Source organism: Trematosphaeria pertusa (assembly GCF_010094035.1).
Source record: "Trematosphaeria pertusa strain CBS 122368 unplaced genomic scaffold BU26scaffold_12, whole genome shotgun sequence".
Lineage (NCBI taxonomy): Eukaryota > Fungi > Ascomycota > Dothideomycetes > Pleosporales > Trematosphaeriaceae > Trematosphaeria > Trematosphaeria pertusa.
The window spans coordinates 624,058-639,743 of NW_022987223.1; the positions used below are offsets into that span (position 1 = coordinate 624,058).

Genomic DNA, 15,686 nt, shown 5'->3' on the forward strand with positions numbered 1-15,686 from the left:
ATCAAGTAATTCATCTGTTGGGGGCGGATCAACAAACGCTCCGACATTGGTTTCTGACGCCTACTATCTGACCTTTCTGACGACCGCAACACTCCTTTGGCATGTAGTATCACGATTAGCCGTTCTCTAGAATCGATCAAAGCACAAGCACATTGATGTCTAAGGGTTAGTCTCGATGCTGAAGAACAACCTCGGCACATGAATTTCCGCTAACCCATTCTGGTAATTAGCATCCCGACTTGACCTCAGCCAGCGTCCTCATCCTTGGAAAAGTCGCGGGGAAACTCATGGCAGCGCTCCCGCCTTTCCCTCTACCCCTCTCCATGGAAACTGTAAATCGGCGTCCCGTCTCCGAGGATCAGGCATTCCCCCAGCTTCGACCGGCACGATCCCGTCTATGATGGCATCATTCCTTGGGCACAGGCTCGACGCCCACATAAAGAACACAGCTATGCCGAGGTGCAAATTGCAAGAGATGTTTGGAACCATTATTGCTCATCATGCGGTCGCCTTCGGTCATCACTGCTGCCACAGCGGTCTTCTCGCTGAGTAGCGCTACCTACGCCGATTCGCAATCGCCTTCTGCGACCCTCGATGCGGGTGTCATTGTAGGGACGACGACGTCCCTCGCACCAGCTTCGACAACCGTCAACAAGTTCTTGGGCGTACCTTTTGCGGCGCCGCCAAAACGCTTCTCCCCTCCCACGCAACCTCAGCCATGGTCTCAGCCGCTGAACACGAGCCAATGGCCAGGCGCGTGCATCCAGCAATTCCCATGTTTGTCTGCATGTACAGTACGATCTCTTAGAGGCTGACTCAATCCAGATCCAGAACTATCCCGCAACTTCACGATGTTCCTCTTCAACAACCCTGCCCCAGAAGAAAGTGAGGACTGTCTGTATCTGAACGTATACGCTCCAGCTTGTCCAGCCCCCGGAAATGGCAGAGCTGTAATGTTCTGGATATACGGCGGAGGTCTACAGTTCGGTTACGCTTCTGTTCCTTACTATGACGGATCTTACTTCGCAGCATATGAGGACGTGATTGTCGTAGCGCCGAATTATCGTACGAACGGTACACGCACCCCTACAATCAACACTCAATATCCAGCACTAACACGCAAACCAGTCTTCGGCTTCCCGAGTTCCCCAGAGCTGCCTCTACAGGAGCGCAATCTGGGCTTCCTCGACCAACGCTTAGCACTAGACTGGGTCCAACGCAACATCCACGCCTTCGGCGGCGACCCTTCCAAAGTCACGATCTTCGGCGAATCCGCAGGCGCCTTCTCCATCGACGCACTGCTCACCAGCTTCCCCAAAAACTCCACCCCGCCGTTCCGCGGCGCAATCCTAGAAAGCGGTCAAATCAGCTATCGTGGTACTCCGTATGCTTCTAGCATCCCAGCATGGGACGCGCTAGCCGCCGCACTGAACTGTACCGACGGGCAAAGCAATCTGACATGCGTCGAAGCAGCATCCGCGACCACCATCAAAAGCATCATCGAACACCAGGCGCTTGACTTCAATCCAACATACGATAACAGGACGCTGGTCACCAACCCAGCGGGGGCTCGCACCTCCGGCAACATTGCGAGGGTTCCCGTTCTCAGCGGGACGAACGCACAAGAAGGGCGCGTTTTCACTGTGGGCCAGACTAACGTCACTGCGTTTTTAGAGACTACTCTCGGCCCCAGTGCCGGTCCGGAGTTTATTGCTACTATCGAAGCCGCGTATCCCGTGGGTGGATGGGAGTTTCCCACAGCTTACGATGCTATTGCTCAGATAATGACAGACCTCGTCTTTCAATGCGGAGACGCTCTGTTCGCTAATGCTACTGCAGCCGTTGGTATACCATCCTGGAGATACTACGTACGTACTCACTACTCTCTTACCTTCCTTTCCTCGACATCATAGCTTACGAATGACCTACTAGTTCAACGCCTCCTTCCCCAACACGCAGCAATTCGCCGGCGGCGGCGTCTACCACGCTTCTGAAATCCCCTTCGTCTTCAACACATATCCTCGCGTCAACTCAACAGCACAGGAGTACGCGTTGAGCAACTACATGCGCTCGACCTGGGCGCGGTTTGCGAAGGATCTGGAAGCTGGTCCAGGATGGAATGCAGTGGAGACGGGAGCGCAGTTCTTGGGCGGCGCGGCCGACTTGGATTTGGGTGTTTTGGGCACTGATGGGCAGAGTGGAGTCAAGGTTGTGAGGGAGAGCGCTGTGGATGGGAGGTGTGCGGTTTGGAGGGGTCTGCTTACGAGGGGAGTCTGAGATTGTGGTGCATAGGGGAATCCCCCTTTTCGTTCTTCGAGACTCGTCCTACAGAAATTTAGCTAACCTAGCCCGGTGCGCCATCATTCTACTCGCGTTGGAGTTGTTAACCTTTCCTCTTCCCATCAACTCGTGTTCAAGCTACGCTCCGGGATCCGGCCCAGGGTTAGGGGTCTATATGTCAAGGTGCGTGGCCGGATTAGTCCCGGCTTCAGCTCTGGAACTCTGCTCCAAGAGACCTTTTTACTAATGAAGACATGCCAAACGTTGCCTTTCTCATGGCGTTTGCCGATGTGTGCTGGCAGATTAGCAGATGATCAGTCGACGGACATCTCAGCTGATCCATCCCAAACAAGCATGCTGAAGCCACATTCTAGCCGTACTTCCAAATCAGGATGTATGGCTCATTTTGCGATTTGAATTAGCAGCCCCTCAGCCGTAGAGATATTTCACGTCTCATGATGGCCCGACCGAAAGAGAGCTGGTCGATTAGGGTAGGAGAGTTCCGCATTGACAGATACTAGCATTGAAGCCCGAGTTCACTACCTATGACACCATCCCCCAATCGCTTACGAGAAAGCGACTTCTACGCACCGGCCCGGCCCGAAGTCCGGTTCTCCGCCGAGCGATCCAAAAATGTCACCGATATAATTTCTCGGCCTCACACCCGCCTCGAAGCGGCCTTTCCACCCTCTTAGGATGCCCTGTACGATCTCCACGCCTGCACCATAGAGATTCTCCAGACCTAACTCTAACCCACCATGTCCCAAATGGAGTGGGATTTCTGGAATGGAGCCAATATCAGGCGGTTGATCGAAGTTTGAGGCACTACGTAAGATGATGACTCGTGAGAAGTCTAGTCGCTGCGAGACGGCTCCCCGAACCAGCGCCGCCAAGGTAGCGGTGTCTTCCTGAGCTGTGGTTGTATATTGCCCTTTCCCGTCGGTCATGATTTTGAGCGAATGCTCGAAGGTCTCTGAAAGCAGATGGCCGTGAAAAAAGACGTTAGAGGATGCAACATCCCCCGCAAAGACGAACGGGGGCCTGGTAGCTGGCTCAAATATCCCATTTGGAGATTGGGCAAACCCGCGTCGATATGTTTGCGCTCGTTCGGAATCCTCTAAACACGCCCGGCTCGCGAAGTCGAGAGCAATCTTCTGCAGCTCTTCATTCACTTCGAAAACCTCAGTGCCGTAGATGATCTTCGGATATTCGTTTGGCGTTGCGCACCCTTGGGGCACGTATCCGCTCTTCCATTCCGCGGGAATGGCACGACCGTCGAACTGGTACTGCAGATCGACCTGAACAGCGTACCTGGCGAGGGTGACACTGCCCAAGCTGCCGTATTTTGGACTAATGCCAGCAATTCCGGCTATGAGAAAGTACGTTTTCCGCAAATCGAAGGTGGGATCATTAATAAAGGTTGATAGCGCCAGAGCCGCGTTTATTACTATGACGATAAGCTACGAACGCTGCGTCTCGAGGAATCACTTACACGACTCGCCAGTAATGAGCTGACAAACCTCACCATTCGCTGTGCTAAGGACGTAAGGATACTTTGGTGAGAGGCCAGGGATGAACAATTTTCGCACTCGGAGGTCCAGGAGTTCCGGTCGTTTGTGCCACGCTTCGGCTTCGGCTTTGAACTAAGTTTCGTGAGTCTTCCGGATAGGAGGCACACACTCTCTGACTGACTGGTGTTTGATGTACGTACCATGCTAATGATGACTACCTTTGGCTCCATTCGCCGTGTCTGCCGACCGCGGCTTGAATGGATCCATGCAAGCACGTTTGTGCGGCTCTTCCATAACAGGAACGCGAAAGAGGCAGCAACCGCAACACCGGCACATCGTCTAACACTGGGATTGTTCGACATAGTGTTTGACTTGCTTCGTTAGATGGCTCTCGGCCGATTATTAAAGCCCGTAGAGGTTTTGGTGCTTATGGGGATAAATTAGGCGAACTCCGAGGCAGGATGACAACTCGTCTTCGACTGGGAAATCGTAAATCATGACAACGTATCATCGCGCGCTCCTACCAACGGCATGGACACTACAGACAAGAGTAAGCGAAGGGCCCTTCCGTTTGCAGAAGGCGAAGACTCTTGCTCATAGTTATGAGTTCGGGTGTCGACGGTGGACCTAATACGGCCCCAGATTTGGACTTGTATACTTTTTTCTGCCGGAGCCGACGGCGACGGATGTAATACAGGAGAGAATCACCGCCACGGCATATAGCGCTTCACGATGTCTCGCCGTGCGTGTTATGCGAGTTATGCGAATTAGCAAAAGTTCCTTCCACCAGTACAGGGTACCAGCTTGCTGTTTCCGAGACGCGTAGCTTTCAGGTGTGAATATGAAGACCTGGTATAGACTGTTTAATTTCAATAAGTAGCCTTATCGCGGGGCTGAGCGGCGCCGTATTCTGCTAAATTTGGGGAAGCTGTGCCATTCGATATATCCCGGTGTTACAGAGAATTCATATTCATAAGATTCACCCATGGTTCTCTCCACCCTTGCTCACTTCCTTCTCTTCCCGCGGCTACCGCTATCTACCTCATCCTGCTGATATCTCCTCTTCTTTCCCTCGTTTCGCCAGAATTCCTGCTTCTCCCTCTTCTCGCGCTCAGCCTTCTTCTCGGCATTCTCTGCCACCTTCATCTTATACGGCTCTTTCCGCTCCTCCTGCTTTTTACGCCTCTTTTCTACTTTCTCGTTCCTGATCGTCATGACCTGATTCATCAGACGCCTGGCCTTCTTCTCCTCGCCTCCCAGCACTACCGCACGCTTCTGCAGGTACGTTGACTTAGACTGGGGTTTCATCTGCGCGATTTGTGATTTGAAGGGTAGGTCGGCGGCGAGTTTGCGCGGCACGCGGAGTGGGTTGAAGTGCCGTGCTTCGCGGACGATGGGGCGATAGGCAGAGTTCTTGAGAGAGGGGGTGGGTAAGCCTTGTTCGTGCCGCACCTGTCCGGTCAGACGCATGCCTTTCCAGCCTGTGGACTCCCCTTCGTCGGCTTCTGCGGGCCTTTCAAGCAAGTTGGTAACGGGGTTGTAGAAGCGGTGCGGCTTGACAGGAAACCAAGCTCGTAAGAAGATGACATCCGACTGGAAAGGGTATCATGTCAGCACAATGCTTTGACTCTGGGTAATAGGCCGAAAACTCACCATCAAAATTTTATCCTCGAAAGTCGCTCTGTAATTTCCCTCGGGCTTGCTCAATGCCCGCTTGATCTGTCCGCGTACACCGGAGACGGTGCGGATCGAGGCACCCTCGAACTTTGCCACCTCAAGTGCACTCTGGAACATATCCTTAATGAAGGCTGTGTTCTAGGTAGAGTTAGCATGTAGATCTTCGTAGCCTAAGTGTGGAACCAACCTTAAAGATCTTGTAGGGATGACCTGTCAGTTTTAACTTTTTTACAATCTCCAAACTCTCATCTACCGCGAGGACTACGCCCGTGGCTGCTATTCGAAAACCGGGATTCTTATTTGAGAGAGACTGGACTGCCACAAAGCCGGTATTGGGTGCAACGAGCGGTCCCCAGAAAGTGCCACTGCGCGGTATATTAGCAATGATCTGCAAGGGTAGAGTATAGCCACATACAAACAGTGCATATGTTCTGGCGTGTATTTCAGCATTCTATTTCTCGTACGACTGTCGGATATGCTGTATAGAGGTGTTGTCTGAAACCGCCGCCAGCCGAGCGAAAGGATGAGGGGGTCATTGGTCTTGAGAATCTTCTTGTGCCAGCGATGTCGCTTTATCCGCACCTGGACGTAGCCAAAGCGTTCCTCCGTAGGACTAAGACCGCCTACAATAACGGGGAAGCGGGGATCGAAGTTGACGCTGAACTCCGCAGGAACGTTCTCGAGCACTATGCGAGCATAGGTGCCAGCTTTTAACCCTTCCACACGGATACGTGAGGCCGCATCTAGCTGGTCGAACTCGGCTTTGTTTATGTCAAGCTGCCTTTGCAGTGCCGCCTTTTGGGCATCATACCAGTCATCTTCGCCAAACTCCTCTCCCTCTCCGGCTTCCTGTCGTGCGTTTGCCTTATCGTTCATGAAGCCTTCGCGATCCTCCTCTTCAAACCGGAGCTTTAGTTCCTCCTTCCGTTTGGCGTTGCGTTCACGTTCTTGGGCTATGTCCTTGGCGTCGACCTTGGTACCACTCTTTTTCTCCTTTCCACCGAAACTTTGGCCGGTTTCCAGGTCCTCGAACTCGCCATCGCCCTCATCGTCATTTCTATCGAAGCCTTCAAATTCATATTCATCATCTTCTTCGTTATCGCTCCCTTTGCCGGACATATGCCCTGAAGCGAATCTGCTCCTCAGTTGCTCGATAGTGTTCTCGTCTTCAAACTTCTCTTCCAACGCAACGTAGTCAAGGATAGGTATGGAGCGATCCTCAGCATTTGCAGCGTCTCCAATTTTTGACTTCCGAAAGAAAACTTCTGCCTCTTCCTCTTTCTCTTCTTCGGACACTTCTGCATCTCCACGCCACTTCGAGACGACCTCGGCAGGAGAGAGAGTGAGATCGTACATCATCCGTGCCAGGTTAGAGGTCTTGTACGGTCGTCTTCGGTCGTGCATCGCTCTTGCGTGTTCTGCTAAGTTCGCCTTCCATCTGACAGCCCCCTCATCCTCATCGTCTACTTCCGAACCCAGTTCACCATCGTCAAGATCGTCAAGATCGTCAAGATCCAGCTCTTCTCCCGATATCGAGCCGATATCCGAATCACTATCGGCGAAGGCAATATCCTCTATCAATGTCCTCTCACGATCTGAGTCTCTCCGGCGCGCGACAGTGGGTTCTTCGTTCGAGATGCCATCCTCGAGGAAACCTGCATCGTCCTCGTCACCCTCCTGCTCGCCGAGGTCCTCGTCGTCGGTGTCGACATCTTTCAGATCAGCTTCGTCGACCTCTTGATGGTCTGCCATCCTTGCATGGCGTTGTCCTTTTCGTCCAGAGTCCCCGGACCCATCTTCGATCGCACCAGTGACAAGCTCTCCGCCGCTGAAGAGTCGCATACCGCTATCGCCTACGCCAAGTAAACGTCTCCCACCTTGAAGGCCGAGCATCATCTGCTCGCCTAAACCACGCTCTTGCGGACCGTCGTCCTCGTTGAAAGTTGACGTTTTCACATCCACATAGACCGCATCTTGATCTACAAGGACGCCGCCCACGTCAGACATAGGCGCAAATAGAATCTTCTGCTTCTCGCCTAGTCGCGTCCTCTTCTTTTTGCCGCGCTTCTCCATCTCCTTCTCTTGATAGGGAGTCGGGCAGGGGTCAGGCAATGCCTCCGTCGATGAGACACTTAAATCACCAACGCCAGGAACGTGGACTCGCGATCCTTGAGCGGGGAAGTTTGTGCCTCTTAGGTAGCCATAAAGGGCAATTTTCCTGTCGCATTTCTCATTTTGTTCAATCTCGGTGGGCGGTGTTATATCCAAGAACCGGTCTGCAAGACAGTACGGGTGTGAATTGCGCCACACCAAGGGTCTGGGGTTCTTCATAACGGAGAGAAACCGTGACATGTTCATGATCTCCCTGTCAGGGTAACGTCCATTGACGACCCCGGACAGATAGAACAGTTTGGCGCCCTGATATAACTCGCTCCAGAACCGATGCTTGAGTCGTTTCTTCTGCATTTTTAGAGCGTCTTGTCTGCGGAACAAATCGAGATGCGTAAGAATCCCAAACACGTTGCCAGGCATTCCTGAGCTGGCGAGAACGTTTAGGAATTCCATCGTCTCCATTTCGAACCCGTAGTTCCCGTCAATCATGAGCAGGACAATATCCACCACTTTCGCGATATCGATCATGCTGGAGAGCGAGTCGGCGGGACACTCGATGAACGTCAACCGTCTTCGTTTGCTCGTTACGACTGTGAGAGGACCGGTCGGATGGGATAGTGTCTGTTTCGTATATCGTCGGATAAGCGATTTTATGAGTGTCGTCTTACCGACGCCCGGAGGACCAACGACGCCCACGATTATAGGCGGCGCTTCCTCTGGCAGGCGATCCACGAGCGGGACATGAAACCTCTTCTCCTTGATATCGCTAGTCCTGGCAGCCTGACGAATCGCTCGCCCAGGTCTAGCCACGGCAAAAGCCTTTGGGTTCCTGTCCCCGGAGGGCGCCTTCTTCTCCTTGCTCTTCCTGTGCGGGCGATTCGCCTGTTCGTCGGCCATTTTTGCCCGCGCGGCACCGTGTGCGAGGTCAATCCGTGGCTAAGTCACCCTATCACATTCGCCAATGTATAAATTCTCCGGATTTCGAGGGATCGGGACGTGTACGGCGTGTCGTGCGCAGCGTCGGGCGAAGAGTTGTAGCTGTGAACTGCAGTTCCCAAAATTTCCAAGACTAGCGCGCACGCCAAGATTTCGGCGGGACAGGGATGTGCTTATCGATAAGAATGGGACGCGAAGTGGGCTGAACCACGGATGGGAGGGACGCGTGATGCATATGACGATGACGTGGGGCAGCAACCAAGGCCGTAATCATCCAAGCGGTCAGGGTCCGTCAACAGAGAGAATATAAAAACCACGCTGATCCAGCACTGACTCGCGTGGAAATCTTATCAACAAATACTCAATTACTCCCACTACACTCTCCTCAGACCTTCATACACACCCACCTTCAACATGCCTGCCATCAATGTAACGCGTCGTCCTCAGTTTGCACGAGGAGTTCTATCTAACCTACTCCGCAGGTCACCCTCAAGTCCGGCGCCTCGCCGGAACAACTCGAAAACGCAAAGAAGCAAGTACAGGATCAGGGCGGCAAGGTCACACATGAGTTCAGTCTCATCAAGGGCTTCACGTATGCATCCCGAACCCCTCGCAGCACGCTAGGCCAGACACTGACGTTGGGTGAATAGCGCCGAGTTCCCCGCCGATAAGGTCCACACTCTCGAGAGCAACGACCATGTCACCGTTGAGGCCGACTCCGAAGTCAAGACACAGTAAATGGATGGGGACGGGTCACGATATGGATATGACACGCATTACATGATAGCATGGAAGTAGCATGGCATCAAGCATTGGTGTTGAGATCACTATAGACGAATCCTAATGATGATATTCCTTCTCGGTTGGGGATGGTATCTAGCTGATGCCCCGTGAAAGCCCTGAATAGCCCAGCCTAGCAACCCTCAAGCGTATGCACCACATGATCCTACTCATCTAACGTTCCAACGCCTCTCAGACTTAAATATACATCCGTTCCCCAACCCCACAGCGACTGCACAGCAATCCCGCCTCCAAAGTACTCCGCGTATGCTCTTCCCAGCGGCAATCCATATCCTAGCCCTGCTAGGCTGTGTGCGCCCTCACCGCCCGGCCCCGAAATCATATTCAAAGCATCCATGCCGCTCGAGCGTCCCGCCAGCGTGTGTGACGCTTGGTCATCGTTAAATGTCGTGAAACTATAGTCCCAGATATGTGGCAGGGTTTCTGGGGCAATTCCGCCTCCGCGGTCTCGAAAACGGATCGTGACGCCGGGAGTGCTGTGCGCAAGCGGTAGGATGCGAGCGTCTGAGGCGGAGGCTTGAGCGCTGGTTTTCCCCGTGAAGCGCTGTGACGCTATATCCATAGTTCCCTGGGTGGTGTTGTTGACCCTCGGTCTGGCGTCGTCACTCTCACAGCCGTTGTTGTTCTCTGGGAGCTCTTCTGGCAGAGGAGCGATGGTGACTTCGATAGGTTCGCGCTCCTTGCCGTTTTCGACCGTTGCTCGAAAGGCGTTCTTGAGCAGCTCGGTAATGATGTATTCAAGATGTACCGGTACATGGGCGAAGGTGTAGTCTGGTTCCCCATTAATCACAACATGTGGTCGAACGCCATATTTTAGCTCGCAAATCTCGCCCACAACATTATCGCAGTGCTCGACGATTCTAGCAGGTCGAAGCTTCGTATCGATAACGCCTATGAAACCTGGGTTCTCCTCGGTCTCGTGCATCACCTCGCTATGCGGTTGGCTGGAGAAATGTAGCGCCAGGTGCTGTTCTGCGATCAGCCGTGTCCCAATCCTCGCCCGCAAATGCTCGTCTAGGAATCGAGTCACGTCCTTCGGGCTGATGTATTTTCTCGCTTCTAAGAACCCTCTTGCCAATATGCTTATGGTGTTGGCGTGTGTTTGTACAAGATCAGCCATAACCTCCGTGAATATGACCTCGTCCTCGAGCGTCGCTACCTCGCGTTCCGCCCATGGTAGCAGCGTGGAGAGACTGTGTTCATAGTTCCCGTGAATCTTAGAGATGTGTGGATTTGAGACGACGATGAAGGGCAGGTTTCGGAGCGACTGGATTCGGTGCGCAAGACGAGCGGGAAGGATTGAGAGCGTAAAGTTGGCGGAGGCGAGCAGTTGCGAGGTCGTGAGCGGCGGACGTCCGTGTCTGAACGACGGCACAACACGCATTAGCACGGTTCCAAGGGATCCGATGAAGATTCGAGTACCCACTTTACAAGGTCTGCGAGCTTGAGCGGATGCAATGGCAGGCTCGCCAGCCGCGCGATGTCATTGTCCGTAACGGTTGCCGTGTGCAATCGCTTGTCGTGTGTTCCCCTCGCAAACACCGAGCTTGGCGTTCTACGGGCCTTGAGCGGACAGCACAGTCGAACGAGCTGCGATTGAATTATCAGGGGGCGCTGGACTTGAGCCATTGTCGCACTCCTCTGGTCTCCGCGTTCGGACCTTGTCGTGGAATGGCAGGCTATGCGCTATGCGTGCGAGCCCCGTTGCTCAAGCTGACACTCGGACAGGCTCTGGAAATTCGCTGCCCAATGTTGCCTCGTCATACGCGTTAGATCGAGTATTGTGTCACTTCAAAAGGGTAAGGTTCTCGTAACTGTAGGTTTCGTTGCTCGGTGTGGTCGATGGCAAGGTGCGTGGTCTAAGCGGCGGTAAGAGGTCACATGGGCGCCATGCTTCATCGGCGTAGGTACTTTAGGGAATTGTATAGCCACGCATTTGTGAATGAGAGTATCTCGTCCAATTAGCTTACCGGTAAGTAATTCACGATATCCTTGGTGGGGGGCTCGTAGAAAAGCAAAAACATAGAAAAGCAAAGACGTAACTGACGTCAAATCAGCTAGCGGTCGAGAGCTTACAGTATCGCCCGAGATAGCACAGAATTGAACATGTCATTTCCAAAATACAAGACTATATCGCTCCTCGACAATAATTTGCGCTTTAGAAATACTTAGGCAGATCAAGGCCGTAATGTGAATAAGGCTCGGGAGTTCAAGGACCAATGGGGCTCTAAAGCTCACTAGTCAAGCCGTATTGCTCGGCCTTGCTCAGAATTTCATGGAGGATACAAAGGTCACAGAAATCTAGGAAAGCATCTTCTGCGAACAGTTGCGGAGCTTTATGTGTTGCGAAGTTCCGAAAGACGGGACGGAAAGGGAGCGAGAGGTGAAAGGAAGGCTGGTTGGTACGCGAATCGGAATTAGTGTCGTGATCGCGCGACCCCCTGTGACGTGATTGACTTATGCTTGGCGCGTCGCCTTTACACCACTCGATATGCACCTGGCACTCCTCTGGCGTGCATTCTTTTCCGCGTCCTCTCACGCCTCTCTATCTCCACCCCTCTGAGGCTTTTGACAGTACGGAAAATGGCTTCTTCGTCCATCACCGGCACCGATCCCGAGTCACAACAGTCTACGCCCGCGTCGTCTCCCCCACCCGCCGATATGGAGAACATCGAGGGCGTCTCGAAGGGGATACAGGCAGAGGAGGAGCGGATGAGGATGCAGCGCGAGAAAGAAGACGCGAAACGCGACGCTGAGCTCGAGGAAGAGCGACGGGCAGACATTAAGAGTGGCAAGGAAATCCTGGACAAGAAATTCCAGCAACTGGAGTTTCTGATGAATAAGAGCAAGGTCAGTTTAGAGAACTACAGATCTCTTCAGGAATCTCCAGGAAGGCAAAGATCGGACGAAAGTAAAGTCACTAACAAGACCTTCTCTAGCTTTACGCGACTGTCATGCTTGCACAGATGCAGCGACAGGAAGACGACGAGAAAGCGCGCGACGAGCAAACGCACGGCCAATCCTCGAAACGCGAAAAGAAGGCCGAGCAGGTTGCGACCGAGACACAGCGAAGAGCGACACGCGCATCGGGAGGCGGTGGTGATTCCGCTGCTCTCGCCAACGCACCCAAAAAGAAAGGCCGCGGCCGGCCAAAGAAGGGAGCAAAAGAAGACACCAAGATTTCCAGCTATTTCAAGAAAGAAGGTGTTGAAAAGAAGACGGATCAGACGAGCATCTCGGAGGCGCTGAAGGACGCTGCGGATGAAGACAACGTGCAGTCCGGCGACATTGGCATACAGAATCTAAAGTCTGCAAGACAGCCAAAGCTGGTGACCGGAGGCATCATGCGGTCCTACCAATTGGAGGGGCTGGAATGGCTTCTCTCACTGTATCAAAATGGCATCAACGGGATCTTGGCCGACGAAATGGGTTTAGGAAAGACGATTCAGACCATCGCCCTGCTCGCACATCTGTGGGAGAATAGGTCATACGGACCATTTTTGATTGCTGCTCCCCTAAGCACCACGAGCAACTGGGTTGAAGAGTTCAAGAAGTGGACACCGAGCATCCCCGTGATTCTATACCACGGCGACAAGAACGAGCGTGCGAGATTGCGGAAGACGAAACTCAAGGATCCAGGAACCGACCAGTTTCCCGTCGTGGTCACCAGTTACGAGATTTGCATGAACGATCGGAAGTATTTGACTGGCTTCGGCTGGCAATTCATCATTATCGATGAGGGCCACCGCATCAAGAACCTCGATTGCCGTCTCATTCGCGAACTGCAGTCCTACCAGTCTGCGAACCGGCTTTTGATCACTGGGACGCCACTACAGAACAATCTGACCGAGCTTTGGTCGTTGCTGCACTTCCTCCTACCTACCGTGTTTGACAAGCTCTCCACGTTCGAGAGCTGGTTTGATTTCTCTGGTTTGAAAGATAAGTCCAGCTTTGAGCAGCTGCTCTCCGAAGAGCGCCAGCAGTACCTCGTCAAGTCGTTGCACGCCGTGCTGAAACCATTTCTGCTAAGGAGAGTCAAGACAGACGTCGAAAGCCTGATGCCAAAAAAGCGCGAGTACATCCTTTTTGCACCCCTGACGCATATGCAGAGAGAGCTATACCAGGCTATTCTCGATGGCACAAGCCGCTCATATCTTGAAGAGAAGGCGATTGAGAGGCTTAGCGTTAGCACTCGAAGTGGGACTGCAACACCGCTCAGCGTGCGCAGCAGGAATGGGAATCTGAAGCGCAAAACTTTATCAAGTGGTGTCAGCACCCCAAATAAGAGCGCGAAGACGTCTCGTGAAGGTACTCCTGCATTGACCGCGTCTAAGCGTGGACGTGGGCGGCCGAAGAAGACCTACGAAGAACTCAGCGACGCGCAGTTCTTCGCGGATCTCCACGCCCAAAAGAGCGAGGACGAAGAAGAGGATCTGGGCTCAGAAGCGGAAGAAGAGAGAATTCGCGCGGCGACTTTCGAGATCGCGAAGCGTCAGCTCTTGCAGAAGAAATTGGGCAACCCCGTTATGCAACTCCGGTTATGTTGCAATTCACCCTACAACTTCTTTAATCCCTTCATTGCGGCAGAAACCTCCGGCTCCGAGACCTTTGCGTCAGAGACGGAGCCCGACGAGACACTTGTCACTACATCAGGAAAGATGTTGCTGCTTGATTCCTTGCTCCCAGAGCTACTCAATCAAGGGCACAAAGTCCTCATTTTCTCGCAATTCACAACCACGCTTGACCTGCTAGGTCAATATCTCGACCTCCGCTCATGGCCACATGCGCGCATCGACGGCTCTGTCGCGCAAATCGAGCGTCAAGCACAGATCCGCTCTTTCAACACTTCGTCCTCTTCGAAGACAGCCATGAACGTCTTCCTCCTCTCTACAAGGGCAGGGGGCCAAGGCATTAACCTCGCAGCAGCCGACACAGTCATCCTGTTCGACTCAGACTGGAACCCCCAGCAAGACCTCCAAGCCATGGACCGTGCGCACCGTATCGGTCAAACCCGCAACGTAATCATCTACCGCTTCGCCACGCGCAATACCGTTGAGCAGAAACTCCTCGAATCGGCAGAAGCAAAACGCCGGCTGGAGAAGCTCGTCATTAGAAAAGGCGGAGTGCGGAATGACAGAGGGCGCGGAAAGCAGATGGAGAAGGAACAGGAGGTTGAAGAATTGCAGAAGTTGCTACGCAGGTCCGATGGGGAGCGGTTCAATGTCGAGGGGAAAGATGGAGTGACGCTGCTTGATCGGAAGGAATTGGAGATTTTGTTGGATAGGAGTGACGAGGCGTATGAGAGGGCGGAGAAGGGGCTGGATGTTGGTGGTGATGGGCAGGTCTTCCAGGCTGTGGGAAAAAGGGACGAAGGCGCATTGATGGAAGGCCTCAAGGCATAGGGCACACAACTGCGGCAGTTTGGATATGCGATATCTATGAATATGAATCAGCGAGCCCCAAAAGAATAACTGGAGGCAGAAGTTTTGTTGAGGCTAATACGCTAGGTCAAGTTAGTTCTCCTATGAGTCCGCAGATATGTAGAATGCGAATAGGCATAACTGATGCGATACTTGGATATACGGATGCCTCCGAATCGTCGATGTATCAATGGCGGATCACATGATAACGCGCGCGAGTCATGTCCCAGAAATGGTTAGCGCGTTGCACGTGTCGCGACTTCTTGTAGTCTCCATCCAACATTTCCCTCTCCCTTTCATCCCAACATCATCCCACCAACAAAGCCCAGGAAAGGTACGACCAATGGCGACCCCAAATCGCAAGGCATAGCCGCCCCGACTGCATATTCATATGGGCCCCGGCAGCGCGAACGCCAAGTACAGCTACTACGATGGCGCCCCCTCCAGCAACGGCCACAAGCGCGACCCTGCCGACGAAACCAGACAACGACTTTCAAATTATAAAAGCAAGGAAAATCCAGGAACAATGAAATATATGTTGGCCCAATGCGCGCTCTAGGGTTGTTATTCCCATCACCTGGGCGCCGTTAATAAGCAGATTATCAGAAAAAGACTTCAAAACAGCGTTAAATAATGGTTAGGTCAGTACAAAACTGGCCTGATGAAACATAGATAGACGTCCTAACTCTCTCTGGTGCGACGTTCTACCTCCCATTGTGATCGAGTTCGAAGACGACGTACGCCGGCAGTACTATGGGCTGGAACCATCACGAACATCTGACAAGTTGGAACTTCATCGCCTGACGAATTGGCAGAACGCGGATGGGAACCCGAGCAGAAAGTTCCCATACAATGAAGAGGACCGATGCCGATTCGATGCTCTCATGGCACCAGAGTGGAAGGAGCGATTTTGCCCTGACAAGAAGAGGAACCGGTCTCGGCCCGGAGC

The 15,686-nt window shown here is 53.0% G+C and overlaps 6 protein-coding genes across 6 annotated transcripts; 3 read left to right on the forward strand and 3 right to left on the reverse strand.

The window, feature by feature from the left end:
* Positions 1 to 362: 362 nt before the first annotated feature.
* On the forward strand, positions 363 to 2,359 carry BU26DRAFT_521929 (alpha/beta-hydrolase). Its single transcript, XM_033829661.1, has 4 exons — positions 363 to 777; positions 826 to 1,074; positions 1,129 to 1,868; positions 1,933 to 2,359. The coding sequence occupies exons 1-4, from the start codon at positions 501 to 503 to the stop codon at positions 2,275 to 2,277; spliced, it is 1,611 nt and encodes a 536-aa protein (XP_033680502.1). The 5' UTR covers positions 363 to 500; the 3' UTR covers positions 2,278 to 2,359.
* Positions 2,360 to 2,773: 414 nt separating this feature from the next.
* On the reverse strand, positions 2,774 to 4,177 carry BU26DRAFT_521930 (purine nucleoside permease). Its single transcript, XM_033829662.1, has 3 exons — positions 3,992 to 4,177; positions 3,773 to 3,923; positions 2,774 to 3,727 (listed from the first exon to the last, which is right to left on the reverse strand). Exons 1-3 carry the CDS (start codon positions 4,151 to 4,153, stop codon positions 2,847 to 2,849), a joined length of 1,194 nt encoding a protein of 397 aa, XP_033680503.1. The 5' UTR covers positions 4,154 to 4,177; the 3' UTR covers positions 2,774 to 2,846.
* Positions 4,178 to 4,652: 475 nt separating this feature from the next.
* BU26DRAFT_462348 (DUF663-domain-containing protein) lies at positions 4,653 to 8,612 on the reverse strand. The gene is made up of 4 exons (XM_033825087.1): positions 5,884 to 8,612; positions 5,656 to 5,833; positions 5,445 to 5,606; positions 4,653 to 5,384 (listed from the first exon to the last, which is right to left on the reverse strand). Exons 1-4 carry the CDS (start codon positions 8,475 to 8,477, stop codon positions 4,797 to 4,799), a joined length of 3,522 nt encoding a protein of 1,173 aa, XP_033680504.1. The 5' UTR covers positions 8,478 to 8,612; the 3' UTR covers positions 4,653 to 4,796.
* A 318-nt stretch (positions 8,613 to 8,930) lies between these two features.
* Positions 8,931 to 9,254, forward strand: BU26DRAFT_568080 (uncharacterized protein; the record flags this gene model as incomplete). Its single annotated transcript, XM_033833738.1, has 3 exons — positions 8,931 to 8,945; positions 8,999 to 9,108; positions 9,167 to 9,254. 3 exons carry the CDS (start codon positions 8,931 to 8,933, stop codon positions 9,252 to 9,254), a joined length of 213 nt encoding a protein of 70 aa, XP_033680505.1.
* Positions 9,255 to 9,320: 66 nt separating this feature from the next.
* On the reverse strand, positions 9,321 to 11,305 carry BU26DRAFT_489686 (mitochondrial pyruvate dehydrogenase kinase-like protein). The gene is made up of 2 exons (XM_033826029.1): positions 10,744 to 11,305; positions 9,321 to 10,678 (listed from the first exon to the last, which is right to left on the reverse strand). The coding sequence occupies exons 1-2, from the start codon at positions 10,944 to 10,946 to the stop codon at positions 9,463 to 9,465; spliced, it is 1,419 nt and encodes a 472-aa protein (XP_033680506.1). The 5' UTR covers positions 10,947 to 11,305; the 3' UTR covers positions 9,321 to 9,462.
* Positions 11,306 to 11,784: 479 nt separating this feature from the next.
* BU26DRAFT_521933 (ISWI chromatin-remodeling complex ATPase ISW2) lies at positions 11,785 to 14,846 on the forward strand. The gene is made up of 2 exons (XM_033829663.1): positions 11,785 to 12,167; positions 12,257 to 14,846. The coding sequence occupies exons 1-2, from the start codon at positions 11,901 to 11,903 to the stop codon at positions 14,717 to 14,719; spliced, it is 2,730 nt and encodes a 909-aa protein (XP_033680507.1). The 5' UTR covers positions 11,785 to 11,900; the 3' UTR covers positions 14,720 to 14,846.
* The last annotated feature ends 840 nt before the right edge of the window (positions 14,847 to 15,686 follow it).